The 20,450-nt window shown below is 43.5% G+C and overlaps 1 protein-coding gene across 1 annotated transcript; it reads left to right on the top strand.

Annotated features, from left to right (window-relative positions):
• The first annotated feature begins 503 nt into the window (after positions 1-503).
• CERS5 (ceramide synthase 5) lies at positions 504-20,404 on the top strand. The gene is made up of 10 exons (XM_082496333.1): positions 504-718; positions 7,254-7,359; positions 9,493-9,623; positions 10,638-10,695; positions 11,310-11,360; positions 12,070-12,162; positions 13,524-13,652; positions 13,938-14,044; positions 15,928-16,084; positions 19,107-20,404. The coding sequence occupies exons 1-10, from the start codon at positions 519-521 to the stop codon at positions 19,257-19,259; spliced, it is 1,185 nt and encodes a 394-aa protein (XP_082352459.1). The 5' UTR covers positions 504-518; the 3' UTR covers positions 19,260-20,404.
• Positions 20,405-20,450: the final 46 nt, after the last annotated feature.

The following is a 20,450-nucleotide window of genomic DNA, read 5'->3' as shown; positions in this document are numbered from 1 at the left end:
TCAGGGGTGAGGGAGAGAGGCCGTGAGCCCCTCTGAGGAGCCCTGCGCCTGAGGGGAGCGGGAGGTGGTGTATCTACCGGGGTTGAGTAGCAACCGCCTCCGCGGCGTTCAGGCCGAGCTCGGGGCCTGCCTTCCCGGGGGGTAGACCGGACTCCCCTCGAGAGCGTGTGCTTTAGGCCCCATTAAAGACTGTCTTGAGGACTTGTTTTTCAGTCAGAACAACTCGTCTCTGTGCTGGAACCCCCCCGAGGGCTCAGCAGCGCCTCACAGAGCAGCCTCCCCTCAGCGACCGCCGGGCCGCGCGCGCCTCGCCCTCACCAGTGCGCACTGCGCCTGCTCCGAGCTAACGGTCCGCGCGGGGGGCGTGGCCCGGAGAAATCCCGCCCTTCCATCCCCGGCCTGCACATGCGCCCTGGCCGGCGCGAGCGGAGGGGCGGGGTTGGCGCTCGGCGCCGCCCCCCTGTCGGCTGCGGTGGCCGCCTCAGCTGCGGCCGCCGGGAGGGAGGCGGCGGCGGAAGATGGCGGCGGCCGCGGCGGCGGCGCTGGGGGCCTGGTTCTGGAACGAGCGGTTCTGGCTACCGCACAACGTGACGTGGGCGGATCTGGCCGGGGAGCCGGGTCCGCCGGGCAGCGGTCTGCAGTACCCGCGGGCGGGCCACGTCCTCTCCGCCTTCCCGCTGGCGCTCGGCATCTTCGCCGTGCGGCTGCTCTTCGAGAGGTGAGCGCGGGGCCGTCCCCGCCGCCGGCCTCCCCCGGGCCGGCGGGGCCCTCCGCCGGCTGAGGCGGTCGGGACGCCGCCCGTTCCCGCCGCGGGGGCCAGCGCGCGGCGAGGCCGCCGGTGTCTCTTAGCAACGGGCTGCCCTGGGGGGAGCGGCGGGCGGCCCCCGGGCCGGGTTGAGGCGGGGCGGGCCGGGCCCCGCTCGCCCCTCAGGCAGCGTCGAGGCCTTCCGTGGGGGCCGGGGCCGGCTCCCCGCCCGCGGCGTCTCTCGAGGCTCTTTTGGCGTGGAAAGGGAATGTTGAATAGCGCGGACAGCACGAGTGGGGCTGCGATCGGCCCGCTGTACTCGGCGCTGCTGAGGCCCCACCTCCAATGCTGTGTTCAGTTTTGGGCCCCTCACGACAAGAAAGACATGGAGGTGTTGGAGCGTGTCGAGGGAAGGGCAACGAAGCTGGTGAGGGGTCTGGAGCACAAGGAGAAGGGTCTGGAGAACTTATGAGGAGCGTCTGAGGGAATTGGGGTTGTTCAGCCTGGAGAAAAGGCGGTGGAGGGGAGACTTTACTGCTCTCTACAACTACCTGGAAGGAGGGTGTAGCGAGGGGGGATCGGTCTCTTCTCTTGAGGAATAGGCGATGGGACAAGGCGAAATGGCCTCAAGTTGCACCAGGGGAGGTTTAGGATATTAGGAAAAATTTATCTGCTGAAAGGGTTATCAAGCATTGGAACAGGCTGCCCAGGGAAGTGGTGGAGTCGCCATCCCTGTGGGTGTTTAAAAGGCGGGTAGATGTGGTGCTGAGGGACACGGTTTAGTGGTGGACTTGTCAGTGTTAGGTTAACAGTGGGACTCGATGATCCTTCCAACCTAGATGAATCTATCATTGTATTGTGTAACCCAGGAACCATGCTGTGTCCCTCATGACATACAACACCCATTGGGCTCCTCTCTCCCTTGGCATTGTTTCCCCAGGCTGGCGGTACCTTGTGGTGAGGTAGTGCAAGAAAAAAGTTGGGGGAATTCTCTTTTATTTATCCTCTTGGCCAGGAGAACCTCAGTGGGGCGAGTGAGAGAAAACTGGCTGCTGCCATTCTGCAGTTTTTTTGTGTGTGGTGCTGGTCTCTCTATTGTACTTTCCTTGCGAGTTCCTGGATGAGGAAATAGGGCTTGTTCACATGGCCTAGTGTATTATTAAACAGTTTGTGGATCCCCTGCATCTCAGGCAGGGCACAAGTGCGTGCAGATCATCATATCTGCCCATAAACACGTGTCATACAGTGTTTCTCATTTACTTGAGTATCCATAAACATATGATATTACCTCTTCCCTGGGGCAGAGGTTTATCCTGTCTGCGATGTATATCTCTTACAGCCACACGCAGGGCAGGCTGTGTGGGTGACATAGATGCTAATTAGTAAAGCAGCTTATTTAGGAATACCGTTGGGTGAAGCAGACCAAGATACCTTGTATTCCCGTTCAGGTAGTTCATTAGAGATTAAATCAATCTTAAATGTCTACATTGAAAGGGCATAAGTATTTCTAAGCGTGAAAAAGGCTGTAGGACTAAAGCGAGTAGGAATCGAGTTTGTTGTTTTGTGGGATTTTTTTTTTTTGTAAGAAGTGTGAATTTTCTTGAGCTTTCAGAAATGAATGAGGGGGGTGGGGTGAAGTAAAAAAATGGGTGAACTGAGGAGAAAAATGAAGCAGGTCAGCAGAGTAGGAGAGAAATTTGAAAGGCTCTTTTTTTCCTCAATCTTATCTTTCTGCCCTCCAAATAATAATAATAAAAAAAGCTTCATAAAAGTACTGGCAGTTCAAACCAGCGCAGAGGACCCAGGAACACACGTGGCAGTGCCAGAATCTCATCTCAGCTTGGTGTGCTGCTGCTGATCTTAGCCAAATGTTCATGCTTGCCAGCAGACACGGAAAGGAAGCTGTGAGACAGAATGATACCCCTGAAAGGGATATTGTAAGAAGGTCTCCTCGCTTTCCAAGCTCTGTTTAGTCCAGGTGTCTTAGTCTGGGGAAGAAGTGCAAAAGATTCTTTTTTCTCGAGAGTATGAGATGTTAGGAGAGATACAGTGCATCCTACCGCACCTGGTAACACAGTCCTCCTGGTAGCAACTACTTTATCCTGATAAAGTCTACCTGGTTTGTGAAATTTCCTTTGCGGTGTTAATTTAGGGAGGAGTCAAATGACAGATTAAGTCCTCTGCCTACACAGTAAAACCTAGAGACCATGGCTTGGTTCCTGAGAGGGTTGTTCCTTTTTTCAGCTGTGTCTTTGCTCGTGTGTCTCAATGGTGGTATCCTGAAGTGAAAGCAGATTGTGAGAGCAACATCTAAGGCAGTTTCTAGTATGTTTATTTTAAAAGACCACATTTTTTAAGAAAGGCTTTCCTTTTTTCTCCTGCTGCTTTGAACATGTCATGAAAGTTCAGATTTGTCTTGGTAAAATCCCATTGTGCATTTACCCCGATTCAGGCTTTGGGGATGATTGTGTCAAATGTCTTTCTTGACACACAGTTGGCAATCGGACTTGATGACTCAGAACTTGAATTATATGCTTGTGCAGCTCTTTTGTTTTAGCTTCTCTTCGTTTCTTTCTTTTCTCTCTCCTTTTGCTGTAGATCTTCAGTGTGAGGAAGTGCTTCCGTGACACTGACACTTGTAATACTGACACGTATTTCTGTTAGTGAATGCTCCTATAAATTAACCTTTCCATCACAATGCTGGTAAAATATTAGGCTGACTGTCTGTGGGAAGTATATGACTACAGAGATGAGGCAAGACTCGTAGAGGAAGGTAAAGCCCTGACTCAGTGGTAGGGGGGTGGATTTTTGTGCAGACAAGATAAAGAAGGACTTCTGCCCATGAGTTTGGTTTTGGGTTTGGTTTTGTTTTGTTTTGTTTTTTTCTTGGTTATACTTGCTGTTATTTCTCCTTACACATCTTATCCCACTGCAGGCACAAAAAGAATAATCCCAGGTATCTGCAAAAACCTGGAGCCTGTTATTCGTATGATGTGTTTATAATTACACTGGAATGCTGCCCTCCAGTATCAGATGTGCCTGTTACTTTACAGGTCTGAGGAGGGATCTGCAGCTTGTGCTCAAGTGGGGAGAACAAAAAAGTGATTTTAGATGTTACTTTGTCAGGTCTGTCTGGAATATTAGGAACAGTTGCGGAATGAGGTGGTTTAATCTTAACACAGTGAAACTGAGAGGCTCTGGAAAGATGAGCTCTTACTTTGAGTGCATACTTTATAAATATTACTATTTCGCATATTTTTCTTCCTTTTCAGAGCTGTAATAGGGAGTCACTAGGCAAACTGGAATGTTCCATAAAGAAGGATTCTGCCTTTGGGTTTATGAAGTAGAACAGGCCTGAGAAATATTTGTTGTAACGTATGAGTCTGGGTGCTTGAAAATTGGTGTTGGTTTCAAAATCAGTCCACCTTGATAACTAGTGTGAAGAAGGTAACTTGGTCAGTATGACTTAAGCCATTGAGCAGATACCTGTTCAGAAAAGTGTAATATGGGTATTTGAGTGACGATAATTCCTTGCTAGGAAGGCGTGGCAGTAAGTTGACCTTGGGAATAGTTGCTGCAGTTAAGATTTCTGTAGAATCATAAAATAATTTAGATTAAAAGTGACTTCTGGAGGTCACCTTGTCCAATCCTCTCATCAAAGCAAGGCCAACATTTTAGCCAATTCAAGTTGCTCACGGTCTTGTGCTGTTCAGTTTTGAATATCCCCAAGAATGGAAATCCTACTATATGGGCAGCTTTTTTTTTTTTTTTTTTTTTTTTCTCTGGTGCTTAACTGCTGTTGCTATGCAGATTTTTTTCTCTGTGGGATACAGTGCAAAACTTGCACATCTGAAAACCTGTTCTGGGGCCAAAAATACAACATGCCATGGAGGTTTTAAGTGTGAGTTTTCCTTAATGGGCATCCAAAGGATGTTCGTGTCATCTCAATATTTTTCTGACTGGCAACAGGATTGATCGTTTGCTTCATAGTCTACCTGCAAGGTAGTAACTGGTCAAAGCACCTGGCCCTTGGCCGCTCAGTGGACTTCTGAGCATGAGCCAGCCGTGCCCAGCCTGGGTAAAAACCCCTTGCGTGGCTGCCCAGGCAGCACTGCGGAAGGACAGTTGTCATTTGCAGTTCCATTGCACGAAGCCATTACTTGCGGAGTTAGAGAAGCTACATTATGGTGTTGGGTTAGACTTCCTTAAAAATAATGAAATCCATTGCTGCGATCCTTTTTCCTTCCTGTTTCTGTGGCTGGGACTACCTCCGCTGTTGTGACTTGTCTGCTGGTGTTGATGTCTGGCTGCTTCTGTGCACCTAGAAATGTTTGCGGGTGGTCTTTTTTTTCGGTTTGCTCTTTGGTCACCTGCATGCTTGACTGAGTAACTTGAGTCTTGTGCTGTGTCTGTAGCCTGTGGCTTACTCTTGATTTTTATTCTCCCCCCCCAATTTCTGGAAACATCTGTATTTTTTCCCTATGCCTGCTAGTGAAGGAAGCCTACTACTCAAGAGAAGTTTTGAGTTTTGTTGTTTTTTTCTGCAATCTTTAGGTCCCAAATTGAATTATTTCTGCATCCTTCTTTCTGAGGAAACGCTGATTATTCTTTCCTTGATGCTTCAGGTTTTGAATTCTAGAATAATGCCAAAACTTTGTATGGATCACTGTGAGCTTTCTTAACCATTCCTTCTCTTCGTTACTTGTTCTTAAAGCAAAAGAAGACTCTCCTGAATAATAAAGTAATTGAATGTGCAGATTTTCAGATTTTTCAGGCTTCCTCTCTTAGGTGAAGAAACTGACCCAAACTGAGTATTTTCTTTTTTTTATAGAGCTGCAAGCACCGTCCCGAAAATTGAAATAAAAATATTTGGCATCCTGTAATTGCACATGTGTATGTCTTTGTTATTGTGGTATATCCTGTAGGAAAGAAGAGTACGAAGATGCACACTTTTATGCGGGTGCAGCCAAATGTTTCATAACATCAGAACATGATTCCTGGCTGGTGGTCTAGATCATAGAGGAAGCAGTGAGGCGTTTGAGCCAAGCTAAAAGGAAATCACCCTTTCCTTTTTTTTTTTTTTTTTTTTTTTAAAGCTTTGACTGTTGAACAGGACATATGAAGAAATGGGGCAGGACAGTGAAACCTGGGGCCACAGCGTCTATTAGTTGTTTAGTATTTTCTGAGAGCAGGGGAGTTCCTTTAGGATTAGTCATGAGCTGATCTGTATTTTCTCAAGGGGAAAACCCCACAACCTGTGTCTGTTCTTAAACCCAGTCGTAGCTGTTTGCTACTGAAGTACTAACAACGTACTCCCAAGAATGATTGCTGTTGGAACACTTATAGTTGTGATTCTCTTGAATTTCAATCTCTCTTTTTAAACATGAGAAATGGTAACAAATGTAGTGGTCGGAAAAAGCAGCATTTTCTGCTTGATGGCGCTCTGAGTCTGTTAAATGGAATACATATATGGAATTTATTGTCTTCAATTCAGTTGTCTCTGCAACAATCTCTGTTTTGAAGCAAAACAGATTTAATGATGCAAATGTTGGGTCCTTTTCAGAATCGGTTTTCAAAAACAGGTTCTTTGCTTTCTCTCAAAATAATTGATTAAAAAAATAATAAAAATTGCTTCTTGAAACCCACCTCTCTTGCCCACCAACAGGAGAGAAAACGGTTCACATGTTCAGGTAACACATGCATTTCCTCTAGAATCCTGTTCCCATTTTGACACAAAGGTACAGCAAAACCTAGTAATTTTTGAACATGTATATATTCATTTTAGTTGCAACACCAGGTTTGTTTTCAGAGTGTCTATGCTATAAAATTCGTAGTGTTAGATCAGCTTTTGGAATATGCAGTGCACAGAGGATTGAGTGAGATACTGAGATCTTGGGTCTTTCAAACTGAATGACTTCTTACATCTTCCTTGCTCTCCCAAAGGAAATATGCCACTTTATTTTTCTCAAAGACAAAACAAACCAAAAAACAAAACAAACCCAAAACAAAAAACCACCACCAAACCCCATAAAACACCAAAAAAAAAACCCTGAAAAAAAAATGCGTGTCTTTTAGGAACTGTGTCACTTGAACTTCCCTTTTTTTCTGAGCTAAGTGACACCAAGGTGCATTCTGGAAATAAAGCATTTTGTTTATAGGGCTACAAGGGCACTAGCATTTCTGTTTGCAGAGGACTCCTATCAGTGATCTATTATTTTATTTCTGCGTAATGAGAATCACACATTCTGATCCTTACAAGCCAAGGACATTAAGATTTAATTTTTCATTTTAGATGTGTGTACTGTAGGTGCTGTCTGCAATTACCATTTAGACTAATAAAAGATACTATTTCACCTGTGAAGTTTCTTTAAGCAAAGTGAGTGGAGATATTCAAAAGCTTTTTGGGTAGTTTTTGCTGTTGGTGACAAGTCAGGGTCCTTGTGCTTTAGGCAGAGGAGGGAAGTAGATCTCTGGTTTTAATCTCGCTCTTTCTCTGGAATTCTTTCAGGTTTATTGCCAAGCCATGTGCCATAAACCTTGGCATTCAAGACAGTGGACCTCACAGAGCCCAGCCCAATGCAATTTTAGAGAAAGTGTTTACATCCATCACTAAGGTGAGTCACGCTTCGAATTCTACTAGAAATGGAGGCCTATAAGTAAGAACCGGGGGAGGAGGGGGGTATGTGCTTTTTGCTTCCACTTTCCCAGTTTGAGAGACATGCATTTCACACTGTGCATGCACAATGAGCATGCTGTTTCTTATTTTACTTTGCCTCTGGCATGTCCTTCTGGTAGCAAAGTAAATTCTCTTTATGGCTGACCTACGCTTTTGTGCATAGAAGAATGTTTTTTTTTTGAATAAAAAAATGTTCTCTTTAGAAAGGTGTGAGGCTTCTTCCTTTAGTTCCCTGCCTTGTCCAAATTGTTACTCCTGTAACAGCTGGTAATTCTTGGTTTAACAAGAAATTTCCCATTATCTTTCACTTTCTATTGGAAAAGTGCTGCTGTTTTCCTTGAGATCTGCTCCTTTGCTGGTTTTATTGGCCAGCTGTGTGAATGCCTTCCTCTTACTTTTGCCGTCTACTGTGGAATTGGACAACAGCTGTCACAGTAGAAGTCAGTTATTTAAGGAAAGCATTTAGTCGATGGAAGTGTGCCCTGACAAAGGGTAGGACATCTAATGTTGACAGTAGGTGTTTCTTTTGATTGTTTCATGGCCTTTCTTTCACTGAAGCTGAGAGTGCCCCTTCACTTCAGAATTGCAGAATTCCACATGCTCTGTACTCTATTGAATGTTGACAGTGAAAGCCATGCAGACAGCATGATAGATTTTCATTAAAGATAATGAAATGGAAGGTTTTATGTTCTGATTTGGCGATGCTGAACTTCATTCTGAGATAAAATGCTCAGTGAATGGAAGGGAAATTCTATGAAACCCTTACTAAAACTAGCCTCATGGGAACATTGATGTTTGGAGGCATTTGGAATGATGCGTGAATTAAAAAGTCCCTATGAGTTGCTGCCGTTTGTGGGGAGGACTTTTATGTAGGGGACGTCCTTAAAATTAATGTTTAGGAAACCCATGAGGAAGCATGCTGTGCAAAATTTATGTAGCTTATGAAAACAGAGCTGCCTTAAACTGTATCAGTAGGCTTGTGTCTGCTGTTGGATTTGGAGACTCGGAATGTAGGGTGGCACTGATGCAGGGGGAAGATTTCATTGCTGTTCTGAAATCGGAGCTCTGTAAATTCTCCTTTGAGGCAGGTTGACTTCCAACGCAGGAGTGTCAGGTAGCCCGAACCATTAAAGCCTGGTACAGTGCAGAGAGATCTGGCTGCGATGCAATTACAGGAAAGTCACGGTCTCAATGCTGAAAATCAAATGACAGATGATTTTGCTTTTCAGTTGGACAGCCTGGTGACTCTTTATTAAATCAGCTTTCTGCGTAAGTTTTTGGGTTTGTATGTAGCTCCAGTAGTAAAATGTGTTTATCATCTTACAGTTGTAAGAGCTCCCCGGCGGAGCTTGTTAAAAGGACACTGGTCTGAAACTAATGTGGCTTATCTCACCCCTGGGCCATTTTAGAGGTAGTTATCAGGTTTAGTTCGCTTTGTCTCTTATAAATCCATTTATGACATTATTCAAACAAATAAATTGCCAGTAGAGTTTCCAGTCAGAGAACAGTGATACATTCTTTATCATATAATTATTTCAGTTCTCAAATTTAATTTTATTTATAAACTTTAGTAATGGAAATAGCATCTCTACAATGCTCTTTTGGAATATACAAATATCTAATGTATTAAACTCTTACTTTAAAGTTTCGCTAAACTTGCAGTGAGTAGCAACCCTTAAATGTACTCAACTTTGATCTTCCTGAGTTCTGGGCTGTTTGAATTGATGTGTGAGTTTTAACAGGTAGGACAGGACATTTTGAAAGCTTCTCCCCTCAAATTGAGAAACAGAACAATTGCATTCTTTGTCATAATGTGCTGTCAAATGATGAAATAGATGAGGAAATGTTAAACCAAAAGCATTCTGCATAATTAAGTAATTAGTGGCTTATTAAGGTTGAACTTGAATGAATGTTTGTGGCAATGGGTTCCTGCTTCTAGTCTGTACGTAGTGCCTTCCTAGTGTGTGTGTTTTGTTACCTGTGCATCGTTTCTGTCATAGTACAGAGGGGGTCTCGGACTGCAAGTAGGTTGAGAAGTAGGAGAAATGACACTTGTTTCATTTTCCTTCAGTCTCCAGATGGAAAAAGGTTAGAAGGCTTGTCAAAGCAGCTAGACTGGGATGTTCGAAAGATCCAGCGCTGGTTTCGTCATCGGAGGAACCAGGACAAACCCACCACCCTCACTAAATTTTGTGAGAGCATGTATGTTTGTGCAGAGGCCAAGATGTGGCTTCGTCTTAAAGCTCCAGCTGTATGTTCTCTTTTCTAACTGAAACTGTGGTCAGCTGCTAATTTAAACTAGTGTCTTGGGGTTGGCTGGTGGAAGATAAATTCTTACGTAAGCAAATTAAAGAAGTCAGGAGGGCTTTTTAGAATTCAAGTATTCTAAAATAGTTTGTATATGTGCATGAGAGATGAGAACACATGTACAGGAGTTATTCCTGGCAACGATGAGCAGCTTTAGATAGTGGACCAGGTCCTTAATGCAAACGTAGCACTTCAGTGTGCATGTGTGTGCATGTGTGCATATGCATGTGCACAACTTGAGTAATTATACTGAAGACAAGTCTGCTGTCTGCACAGCTGTGTTGTAGACCAGCCTTTGTTCCCAGACAGAATGACCTTATGGCTTACACAATGATGTATATACTCTTACACGGACACTTCTTGGATTCCTGTTCTTTTCATTTCAGTTCATTCTTTTGTTCTTTGTTTCTTTCTGAATGCTTGCAGTTACCTCTGTTAGTGTAGTAGCATCTGAATATTTTTTTCCTGACTTGTTATTTCTTCTGTGCTCATTTCTTTCCTTTCCAGTAACTTTCTTCATATTAATTCTTCCCCCCAGTATGGTTTTGTCTACTTAAAGCCACAAGGTAAGAGGGACAAATATATATATTAGGATACCTTCTGGATAACAATGACTTATCTTGTTATTGTATATTAAAGCATATGAATGATGCATGTTCAGTCTGAACTTTATTTCAAACTTGGCTGTTGATGCAATCTCGTGTGTGGTGTGAAAACTCTAAAATAGTTTTATCCTTACATGAAATGTTTACAAGTGAAGGATTACCATTTGGTGGGTGAAAGCTTTTCAGGTGTCAGAATTGGTTTGTGGTTTTTTTTTTTTTTTTCACAATTGTTCCAGTTTTTGTTACAAATATTAACCAGAAGCTATTTCTATTTCATAAGTTTAATTTTTGCTTCTTTTCCTAGGTGGAGATTTACATTTTATTTAAGTATATTTTTTTATGGAATCAGGTTTCTCTGGACGGTGAGTTGGTCTGTCACACCCCCCCACCCCCTTGTTGTTCTGTGTGGCATGCAGCAGGGTTATGGCTGTCCTGCTGAAATATAGGGTCTGTGACTACCTGTGTCACTTCTTCAGTCCTTGCACCTATCTTAAAACAAGGTGGGGTTAGTGGTGATAGGCATCTTTATATTCCCTTATTTGAGATCCTGGGGTTTCTGTTCAAGGACCTTCTTTACACTCTAGGAAAACTTCTACACAGATCGGTTATTATGGAAATACTAGAAACTTATTTGTCCTGTTACCCCAGACTGGGACAGAACTGTTGGGATTTTTTGCTATGGAGAGCTGCTTGTCTTTTTGTTATCTCCCTCTTGAAGGGATACAGCTTCATCTCTTTGGGTCTTTATTATTATTAGAGGTGTATGATTATTCATTCTTTGAATTTCCATTGCAGTATAACTTGCCTTTGACGGCAGAAAGAGTATTTTGAATCGCTAGGCTGTTTTACAATAAATTTCGCTTGAATGATAGAATCAAGATAAAATTTCAGTGAAACAGTACTGTAGGGGTCAACAGCCTTAGGTGATAGGGAAGAAAAAACCCAGTAGAATAATAACTTATCTTTTTGCCTTTAGGCACCCTGGTTTTGGGACACACGACAATGCTGGTACAACTACCCTTTTCAGGTAGGAGATAAACACTTACTAGATTACAACTTTTTGCACAATTTCAGCTTTTATATTTTTGTTAATGGTAGCGGATTGAAACTCAGTAGACTTGAGTGTGTCTCATTATTCTGCGGGGTGGATGCTGCACAGGCTGCAGCCTGGTAAGCTTTCTAGTGGGTGAACGGCCATCCCTTTTGGAAGGCACAAAGATGGCATTTACTCTTCATGTCTTCAGATCCTGGTTAGGTTTGTCAACAGCAGTGTTTCCTCAGCTAGAACTGACTAAGTTCATATTCATGTTATGTGTACTTGCTGCTAAGATTATTAAAAGTGAAAAGTAAAATTATGCATAAAATTATACCGGTGATTTATTTACACTGTTGTTTCCACAATGCAGCAAGTATGACTGTGTAGAGGCCAACCAGTCTCCTTCAGTGCCTGGTTTTCCTAATCCAAGAGGCTGCAGTATGAGTTGTAAATATTGATAAGGGAATATTACTCCTTTTGAATAAAGCTCAAACACTCAAGTGTGTTTGTGTGACTAAGCCTAGAGTAAGACGTCTGTTGCTTAAGCTTGTTTTTACTAAACCTTAATTCTGGATCTTTTAACTTATGCCTCAGCATTCTGGAGGAACAGAGTGGGATGGGAAGGAAAGAAAAAGTTTATTTTAATGTAAATTTTAAAGTACTTTGTCTTCTAACTGTGCTATCTTTGTTTGTTTTCCAGCCTCTAACATCCAGGCTTTATTATTACTATATCTTGGAGCTGGCCTTCTATTGGTCTCTCATGTTTTCTCAGTTTACAGACATTAAACGGAAGGTGAGATTAACCAAAATTGCATTAACCACTTTGCTAAATAGATAGAACTAACAAAAAAATGTGAGTGTGCCTGGCCAGTAAAGCTAAAGCATAGCAATAACTGTATTTTCTTCCTCACTCGCATCTCTGTGCCGCCTGTCTCCTTCTGTAATCACTACCCAGTCCTGGGGAAAGGGAGGAGCAAGCCTGATACGCAACCTGGTATATCCTTGAGAGTCCCTTTCACCTTCCAGGGGAAAGAACAGAATCACTCGATACCTCCCAATAAAAAGTTGTCAAATCATTGTGTAAAAATAGATTTAATTAGAAGGCTTGAAGAAAACATGAAAATGAGATGCACAAAGCATACCTTGTTGAGCTGGGTGAGAAAATGGCAAACAATAAAGCAATAATAAATGTTTTTTTGAAAGTAATTTTTCATCTGTGTGTGTAGCAGAATGATGACTGGTTTTAATTGCTGGAATCTAATTCCATTGTGCTACGTTCTAGGATTTGGCTTATTGTTGCTGTTGGAAAACAGTTAATAGTAAATCATAGTTTATTGCTTCTGTTATACAAACTGCAAAGTGGGAAATTATCCCAATTCTTGCACTGACTGTTCAAAAAGAAAAGTTTAACTGGGATTTTTTTCAGTACTGAAATATTAGCAGATGAGGCACTACAGAATATCTTGGAGCTGCAGAAAGGGATTGATGAGCAGTGTCTGCGATACTGTTTATAATGTTTAATTTTGTACTCTGACTTTAACAAAGTGGATTACATTCCCCACTGCAATCATGGTAAGGTACACTGACATGGAAGTGTTGTACCCAGGGGGCTAGACTGGAAACCAACCCTTAATGTATCTGCGTTGTAAACATTTTTTTAATGAAGTGGCCTAGTTCTTGCTGTTGGGTTATCCTGTGTTCCATGCCTGCTATGCTCTGGCAGGCTTTTGCATGCTGACAACAGTAACAGCAGCGTACTTAAAATTTGTGCCAAGAGCTGAAAGGACTAGCAATATGACTGTAAAACCAAAAGGAGCCAAAAATAAGGGCCATATGTTGTCCTGTCAATCTTTGCAGTGGGGTCTGCAGGCATACTTATCCTTACCTTGCATGTGTGTGCCAGAGACTGTGCTGTACCTTTGTATATAGAGTTCTGACTTCACAGGAGCACAAATGCTGGGAGAGACCTCTCTGGAACCCTTAGTGATGGCGGTTGATGTTGTGTGATGAGCTGTGCTTGTATAAAGTGGAGTCAGAGTCTGAACTGAAGTAATCCTGTGACCCCAGATAGTCAGTTTTGTGGCTCTGTTCCAAACCTTTGTATTTGTTTGACAGCCAAAGAGTCTTCATTAATTTTTTTTTTTCTGTTTCCAGGACTTCCTGATTATGTTCGTCCATCATTTGGCTACAATTGGACTCATTACCTTCTCTTATATGAATAATATGGTGCGGGTTGGGACTCTGGTGCTGTGCCTCCATGATGCATCAGATTTCCTTTTAGAGGTGAGTTTCCTTTCAAATCTTTGTGTACCTAATGCTAGTGCGGTCTCAGGGGAGCAAGCCGACGTTCCCATTCTTGATAAACTGCATTGAATATGCCATAAAACTTGTGCTGCTGATCCTGCCTTGTCAGCTTTTCCTCATAACTGCTTTAGTGCTGAGAATAATCCCTAACTGTTCCAAACTCCTTACAAATGTGATGGCTGGAGGGTTTTTGAGGCTCTACAGCCTGGTAATTACATGAGTGCACAAAGGGAATAATATTCTTATATTTCCTGTCTCTTTTAGGCTGCAAAGCTAGCCAATTATGCCAAGTACCAACGTCTATGTGATGCTTTCTTCATGCTCTTTGGTGTCGTATTCATTGTTACACGGTTGGGCATTTATCCTTTCTGGTAAGCACCTTGAGCTGTTAAGGTCTTGTTTGTTCTTCCAATCCTTTAAGCAAAGCCTTTGTATTTGGACCTCTTGCAAGCATTCCAGCCTGTCCCTCAAGGCAGCCTGCAGTTGCAGACAACCCAAGTACTGTTTGGAGCAGTACGTTCAACTAGGCATGTGAAGAAACCTCTCAACAGTCAGCTGAGGGAGTGTGAAAAGTGACTAGAATCCTAATGCACAGCTGGCCCCTCTCTTCCTACTGCAAAGTGATGACAGTGCTTATTAGCTGGAGCCAAGTCAGCCAGTATCTGCTCTGAAAGACTTGAAGGGTTGTTTGCTTCTCTTAAGAGTTTTGGAAATAGTTGCAAATGAGGCATGATCTCTTGAGTTAAATTTGATTTTTGAGTATCTGGCTTAGTCATCGTTACAGTTTCTGATTCTTATGACACTCGTGTCCTATCCTTGTGTCGTGACTGTTCAGGGCCTGAACTAGGTCTTGGGTTTCTTGGGGGGTAAAACCCTGGTTAAATGGCTTATGGCTAATCATCCTATAATGCGATTCCCTCTCACCTCAATAGGTCAGGCTTGGTGAGATTCTTCTGTTGATGAGCTGTTATCCACTTCTTGTTACTGTTGAAAGAGTGGTGAAAATTTGGTTACACCTGATTATTACTCAGTTAATTTCAGTTTTACTGCATATATTTATTTCCTAGGCAATGGGCAGCGTGCATTCCCATTCTTTTTGGGTGCCTTGACAGTAGGCAGAAACAATACTTACGCTTTGGTATCAGGGTTGCAATTAAAGCTCTTGCTTGTTTTCCAGTAAATGCATCAAAGGAGTCTGGATAAGGAAGAGCTTTAATTCTTATGTCTTCATAGGCTCCTTCCAGTGACAGATGAGATAGTTGTAATTGTTTTTATTGCTGTTGTCTGTCATGAGGTGATGCTCTTGCATCATGCTATTGCTCAGCAGTCCTGTAAATCTTTAATGTATTTTCCACTGTCTGTAATGTAATTCCTTAACTTTGTAGAGAAATCTGGCAAACTTGCAGCGGTATTGCAGACCCCATGCTATTTACTTCACGTGGATTCCCTTCCCTAATTAGTAGTATAAAACATCAACAGATCTCTGGAATTGCATTTAACTCATCCCTAAACTAGTTGAGTTGGATGTTTCTGTAGCTGCATGTTGGGGCACTCAGGTTCTTCTTTGAAAGACTTGTTTTTCTTTTCTTGTGAAATGTTAAAAGCTATGTGAAATTAATGATGTCTTTAAAGGTCTCTCCATACCTCTCTACTTCATAAAATCTAAAGTGTTTATTAAATTACTTAAGTACTGGCAATAACTCCCAGCGACAAGAACAGCAAAACAGTAATGAAAGAAAGCACAAAGCTTTGTCCGTAAAGCAGTTTCTAGTCCTCCAGCTTGGCAGGAGGAACCCATAAAAATCTGAGGGAAGAGAATAGCGCCCAGGGAGGGAGGTCTACTGGGAACAAAATTCCTTCCTGATAGTTAAATATGGGTGAAGACTGCCCAAGTATGAATATGTTAACTGTTGTTTTGATGACCAAGTGCAGCTTGACATCACTTCCTGTAAAGTTATTATAAATGCTTGTGCTTTTGAGAAGGAAATTGGCAGCAGATCTGTATGTGTAACCAAATTGCAGAACATTCACATCTTCTCCTGTTTGTTGCTCAGTTCAAATGTTTCTAATTAGCTTTAATCTGTCTCCCGACTCTGGCAAGAGACTAGCTGCATCGCCACGCTGACAGGAGCAAAGCAACAGATGCTTAAATGAGATACAAACTGTTGTGCATCTGGCCAGTCATCTTAATTTAGAGCTGGAAGCCGTGTTACCAGCACAGCTGATCTGTAATGTGTTTCTGGGTCTCTTTTAGGATTTTGAATACAACCCTGTTTGAAAGCTGGGAGTTGATTGGTCCTTATCCTTCATGGTGGCTATTCAATGGGCTTTTGATAACCTTGCAGATCTTGCATATCATCTGGTCTTATCTCATCATTCGCACTGCCTACAAGGCCCTCGTGCGGGGAAAGGTAAGATTGCTGGTGACTGTTTTGGGTCCTCTTCCCTACAAACCCTGTGAAGCAATCATGAGAAACTGGGCCCTTCAGTGGGGGTTGGTCCCAGTTCTCGAGGGACTTGCATCAGGAGTGCTTTGTAGAACGGTAGGGTTTTTACCTTGGTTGCTCTGCAGACTTGAGTTGCCAGCTGTATACAAAGGGGGGGATGTTATCCTCTTTGTTCTGGCCGTGCGGGGAAATAACACCATTTTCCAGTATGTTCAGATGTTGTAATAATAGTGATGATGACAGACTTGTTATACACTGTGTTTGGAGTTTAAGGTGGCAGTAGGCTCTTTTTTTGAACATATAGGATGTTTTCCAACTTTCCACCTTCAGATGGTTCTTGGGAAGTGATGAGGGTTATGCGTCTTCCACTTGTTAGCACCAACGCAGGCTCCTGGCCGTCAGTGGAGGCCAAGCATTGAGCTGTGGCATGCAGAGGAGAAAGGGTTATCAGAAATGCAGTGGAGTTTACTGGTTGTCACTGGGCTAATGGGGTGCAGTCTAGCTTCAGTCTGAGTGTTCTAATTTTAATTTGTGTTGGGAGTCTTGGGGAGAGTGAGGGTGAAACTACAGCAGCTGGTTAGCAGCAAATGTTGCCCGGAGAGTGAACGGTGCTGACTTCTGGCTGCAACCTCAGTTGCCAGGCAAAAAGGTGTAGTTCAGCTGAAGTAGCATGAGACAGGGCAAGCCAATCTAGGAACTAATTTGACACCCAGCCACCCCATCAAGAGAAGCCACTTCCTTTGCAGCTACCAGAGCAACAGCTGATTTCATAGCACAAATGCTTTTTAAATCAGGTATTTGGTGCTCTGATCTGAGTTTCTCTCATGACTCTACTTTTTACTTTGTGTTTAACTTCTTAGCTGCCCCTGCACATGGAATGTAACCTTGAAAAATATTTATATCGTAGTTGTCTGTGGCACTGATTGTCAGGGGAAGGCATGTTTCAGAGTATGCACGTGATCTTTTCATCTGTTCCCCACAGCTGCTACTGCGAATGTCTTACTTTCTGTCTGTGCAGCTGTTTCTGTATCCTGAAATCTACGTCTTTTTCCTTTCCTTGGTTCTCTCCTGTGCAGGTGACCTAGCCAAAGAAAGGACTCTAAGCTCTGTCTTCTTCATTCTTTTCTCACTCCTTTTCTCTGTGCCAGATTGGAGCTGGACAGTTTCATCTTTTGCATGTAAGTGTGATCTATGCTTCTGTTTGTTTACTGAAACACATCTGTGTCTGTTTCAAGGCTAAGACAAAAGCAAAGCCGTGGTCTGGGAGCTTTAGATGGCTGGTGCATTCTCTTAAAACTTTCCTCTCCCTGGTTGATACAGTGCTGGTTCTGACAGTATGCTACAATGCAGGTTTTCCCAAATGTCAAAGCAGTGTCCTGGGATTTGTTCTTATCTGCTGTCAGCTGGCTGCATGACCTTCACCTTTTTGCTTTTATACAGTCACAGAGACTCTACTATCTGTCCTTAGTGTTCATTAACACTGCTGAGTGGAAGAGGACAGGAGAAGCGCAGTGCTTTTTCTGAAAAGGAGTAGAACAGTCACTTGTCCCACAAATAATGGGAAAAATTTTGAGAAGCGCAATGCTTTTTCTGAAAAGGAGTAGAACAGTCACTTGTCCCACAAATAATGGGAAAAATTTCGAGGGATTTCTGCTTCCTTCCAGTGACCCTTTGAACTTCCAACATAGCAGGAGAGTGGGGAAAGATACCAAAAAGTTCTGGCAACAGACAGAAGCCAGTACATCCAACAGGCCTGTCAAAACCAATCCTGGAGATCATTAACTTTACCTGGCTTCCTGCCAGATCTTCCCTTGAGTTCAAAAACTTCCTGCCTGGTGCTGTTGGAAAGCCCTAACCCTGACTCGAAGCAAGCAGAGTAGAATCAAATCTTGAAATCCTTGGAAAGGTGCTAGCCGCAAAGTGCTTGCACATTAAGTAAATGAGGACTATTAGTTGCAGAGCAGAAGCGTGGAGAGCCTGCCTTGGGGTATGCCAAGCACGGGCCATGCCCGCAGTCACTGCTCGGCACTGGTGAGGTTAGGGCTCTGGCACCCCGCCACCAGCCAAGGTGCTTGTTTGCAGTGAGGGCCGGGCTTGTGAGCTCTTCCCTTCTCCTTCTGGAGCTGTTGGCTCTGCGGTGCTGGAGCACTGCCCTCCCGTGGCGCCCCGAGCAGCCGGCAGCAATGTGCGCCTGGATCTGCTCTGACAGGTTCAAAATCCCACGTACAAATCAAATTCAGCTGGATTTGCAGTCAATCTTTTCACTAAGGCCATAACTCTGTAACGCAGATCTGGATCTCTGGGCTGAGATGCTCCTCCTGTTCTTGAACGGTTGTTTGCTGGATTAGGTAGTTGTCTTTGTTTTACAGCCCACTGCCCAAACAGGCTTTTGTTTGTGAATGAGTTCTCATGTATGAACCATGAGCTGTGAAAATGGGAGGCACTTTGTGCAGACAGTAATGGAATAAATACAGCTGGTTAATTTTTAAAATACCAAACCCGCTCCCTGTAGGACAAAATGTTCTCTCTAAAACTGATATATACATGGGGTTTTGTCATCATACCTGCTGCTGATTATGGTGTAAAAAGTTTCTGGATTCGAAACAAATTTGTTGTTTGCAAAAGCGGCCTTTAACCACCCTAAAATGCAGCTCTTGGAAGACAAGAACAACCCAAGATCTATAGTGTCCTCTGATCTGGTGAGAGCCATAAAAAGTGTAGTGCTTTCACAGATGTACAGAGTGTTTGGAAAACAGAACTGGTATTTCCAAATTGTCATTTTCAGTGTTTGTGTCTTGCATTCTGTATGTGATGACAGGTTCTTCCTTGTAAGTTTGAAGTGATTCAGGATCAAATGTATAAGGTAACTGTAACTGACTGAAGCTGGTTAATCACAAGGATACAACCTTCTAACTACTGTTTTCTGTGTATTTTTTCAACTTCCCTTCTCCCCTTTCCACTACCAAATTTCATTTGAAATGTTTAGGTATCAAAAGATGACCGCAGCGATGTAGAGAGCAGCTCTGAAGAGGAGGATGTGACTTCCAACAGCACAAAAGGAGTTTTCAGCACTTCGAGTAACGGCTCCAACCGCATTAATGGCCACGTGGCTAGTAGCCAGTGGACAGAAGAGGAGTAAGGCTGTGGGTTGGCCTTGAGCAAACACGAACTTATCTTTAAATATCTAGATGTGTTGAGCTCCACATTCCCAAGTGATCTTTAATCAAGATACCCCTTCCCCAGAAACCTCCTGCAAATCTGAAATGGGCACAATCCAGACCAGTCAGAGGCTTTGCACAACAGAAGGGATAAAGCCAATGACTAGGGCAAAAACAAAGCTGCAGATTTCACTTTAAGCCATTTTGTACTTAAATCTTAGCCCCATCGATATTTGCGGAGGTATCTTTGTTTGTGACAAACTGGTTTTTACTAGGATCAACTCAAGGCGGAACAAGTTTGGACTAGGCTGGCTGCCGACCGCAGGAGGGTTACGGTGCCATTTCAGTGACGGTTTGCTCCAGTGCAGGTTCAGCAGATCTCCTTGATGCACTCCAGAAGCCACTTCAGAGCACGGAGACCACAGGGGCCCGTGGCTCCACAGCCCAGCTACCCTGGCTGCGGCAGAGACTTTCTCAGTCCCGCTGGGAGCGCACCGGACGACAGCCCAGCTTTGAATTGGACTGTGCTACAACAGAAACATCACTCTACCTTGCCATCGGGGTGCTATATGCTAAGGAGGTTATAGCTTACATCTCTGCTGTCACGAGGGACCAGGCCAGCGTCTGCTGCCTATTTTGGTGCTGCAAGCCCCTCTGAAGTCTTGACTACAGCCTTCTGAAATGGGGGAGGGGGGTGGTTTATTGCCCCTGAGACAACTATCACAATACATGCCTTTTAATTTTTTTTTTTTTCTGTAGCAAGTTGTGGTTTTGAGACTTTTCTAGACCTACTGGTCTCCAGTTGGGCCAAGCTAGGACTTGAGGGCAGACCAGTACTGGTGGGCTGTGCTTAACTTTCCACAGAATAAGATGTTTCAGTCCTGTTCGTCTGTACTCCAAGGGAGAAGTGGACGTTGCTGCGCTGATTTTGCAACTAGGCGGAGGAATCACTGGGCTGGAAAGGCAGCCGCACCACGGGCTTTGCTTCTTTATTTTTACTCAATGGTACTTGGGGGCAATGGAAGACCTGTGTGTCAATCATGAGCAGAATTTTGGAAACTTCTTGAGTTGTTACTGTTTTATACCATTGTTTACTCTTATTTCCGATTAAAAGATGCTTCAGAAACGTGGCTAATGTGTTTCATCTCTAGAAAATAAAATCAAGGAGACTA

This window comes from Vanellus vanellus (genome assembly GCF_965231255.1).
Source record: "Vanellus vanellus genome assembly, chromosome: 28".
Taxonomy (NCBI): Eukaryota; Metazoa; Chordata; class Aves; order Charadriiformes; family Charadriidae; genus Vanellus; species Vanellus vanellus.
Note: the sequence above shows the minus strand (reverse complement) of the source record. Positions and strands in the feature narration are given on the sequence as shown.

Excerpts from the sequence above, each read along its gene's own strand:
- CERS5 (XM_082496333.1), top strand. The coding sequence starts at position 519 with ATGGCGGCGGCCGCGGCGGCGGCGCTGGGGGCCTGGTTCTGGAACGAG. Across the intron at positions 10,696-11,309 it reads GAATCAGGTTTCTCTGGACG|GCACCCTGGTTTTGGGACAC; the intron begins GTGAGTTGGTCT and ends TTTTGCCTTTAG. Across the intron at positions 16,085-19,106 it reads AGGCCCTCGTGCGGGGAAAG|GTATCAAAAGATGACCGCAG; the intron begins GTAAGATTGCTG and ends TGAAATGTTTAG.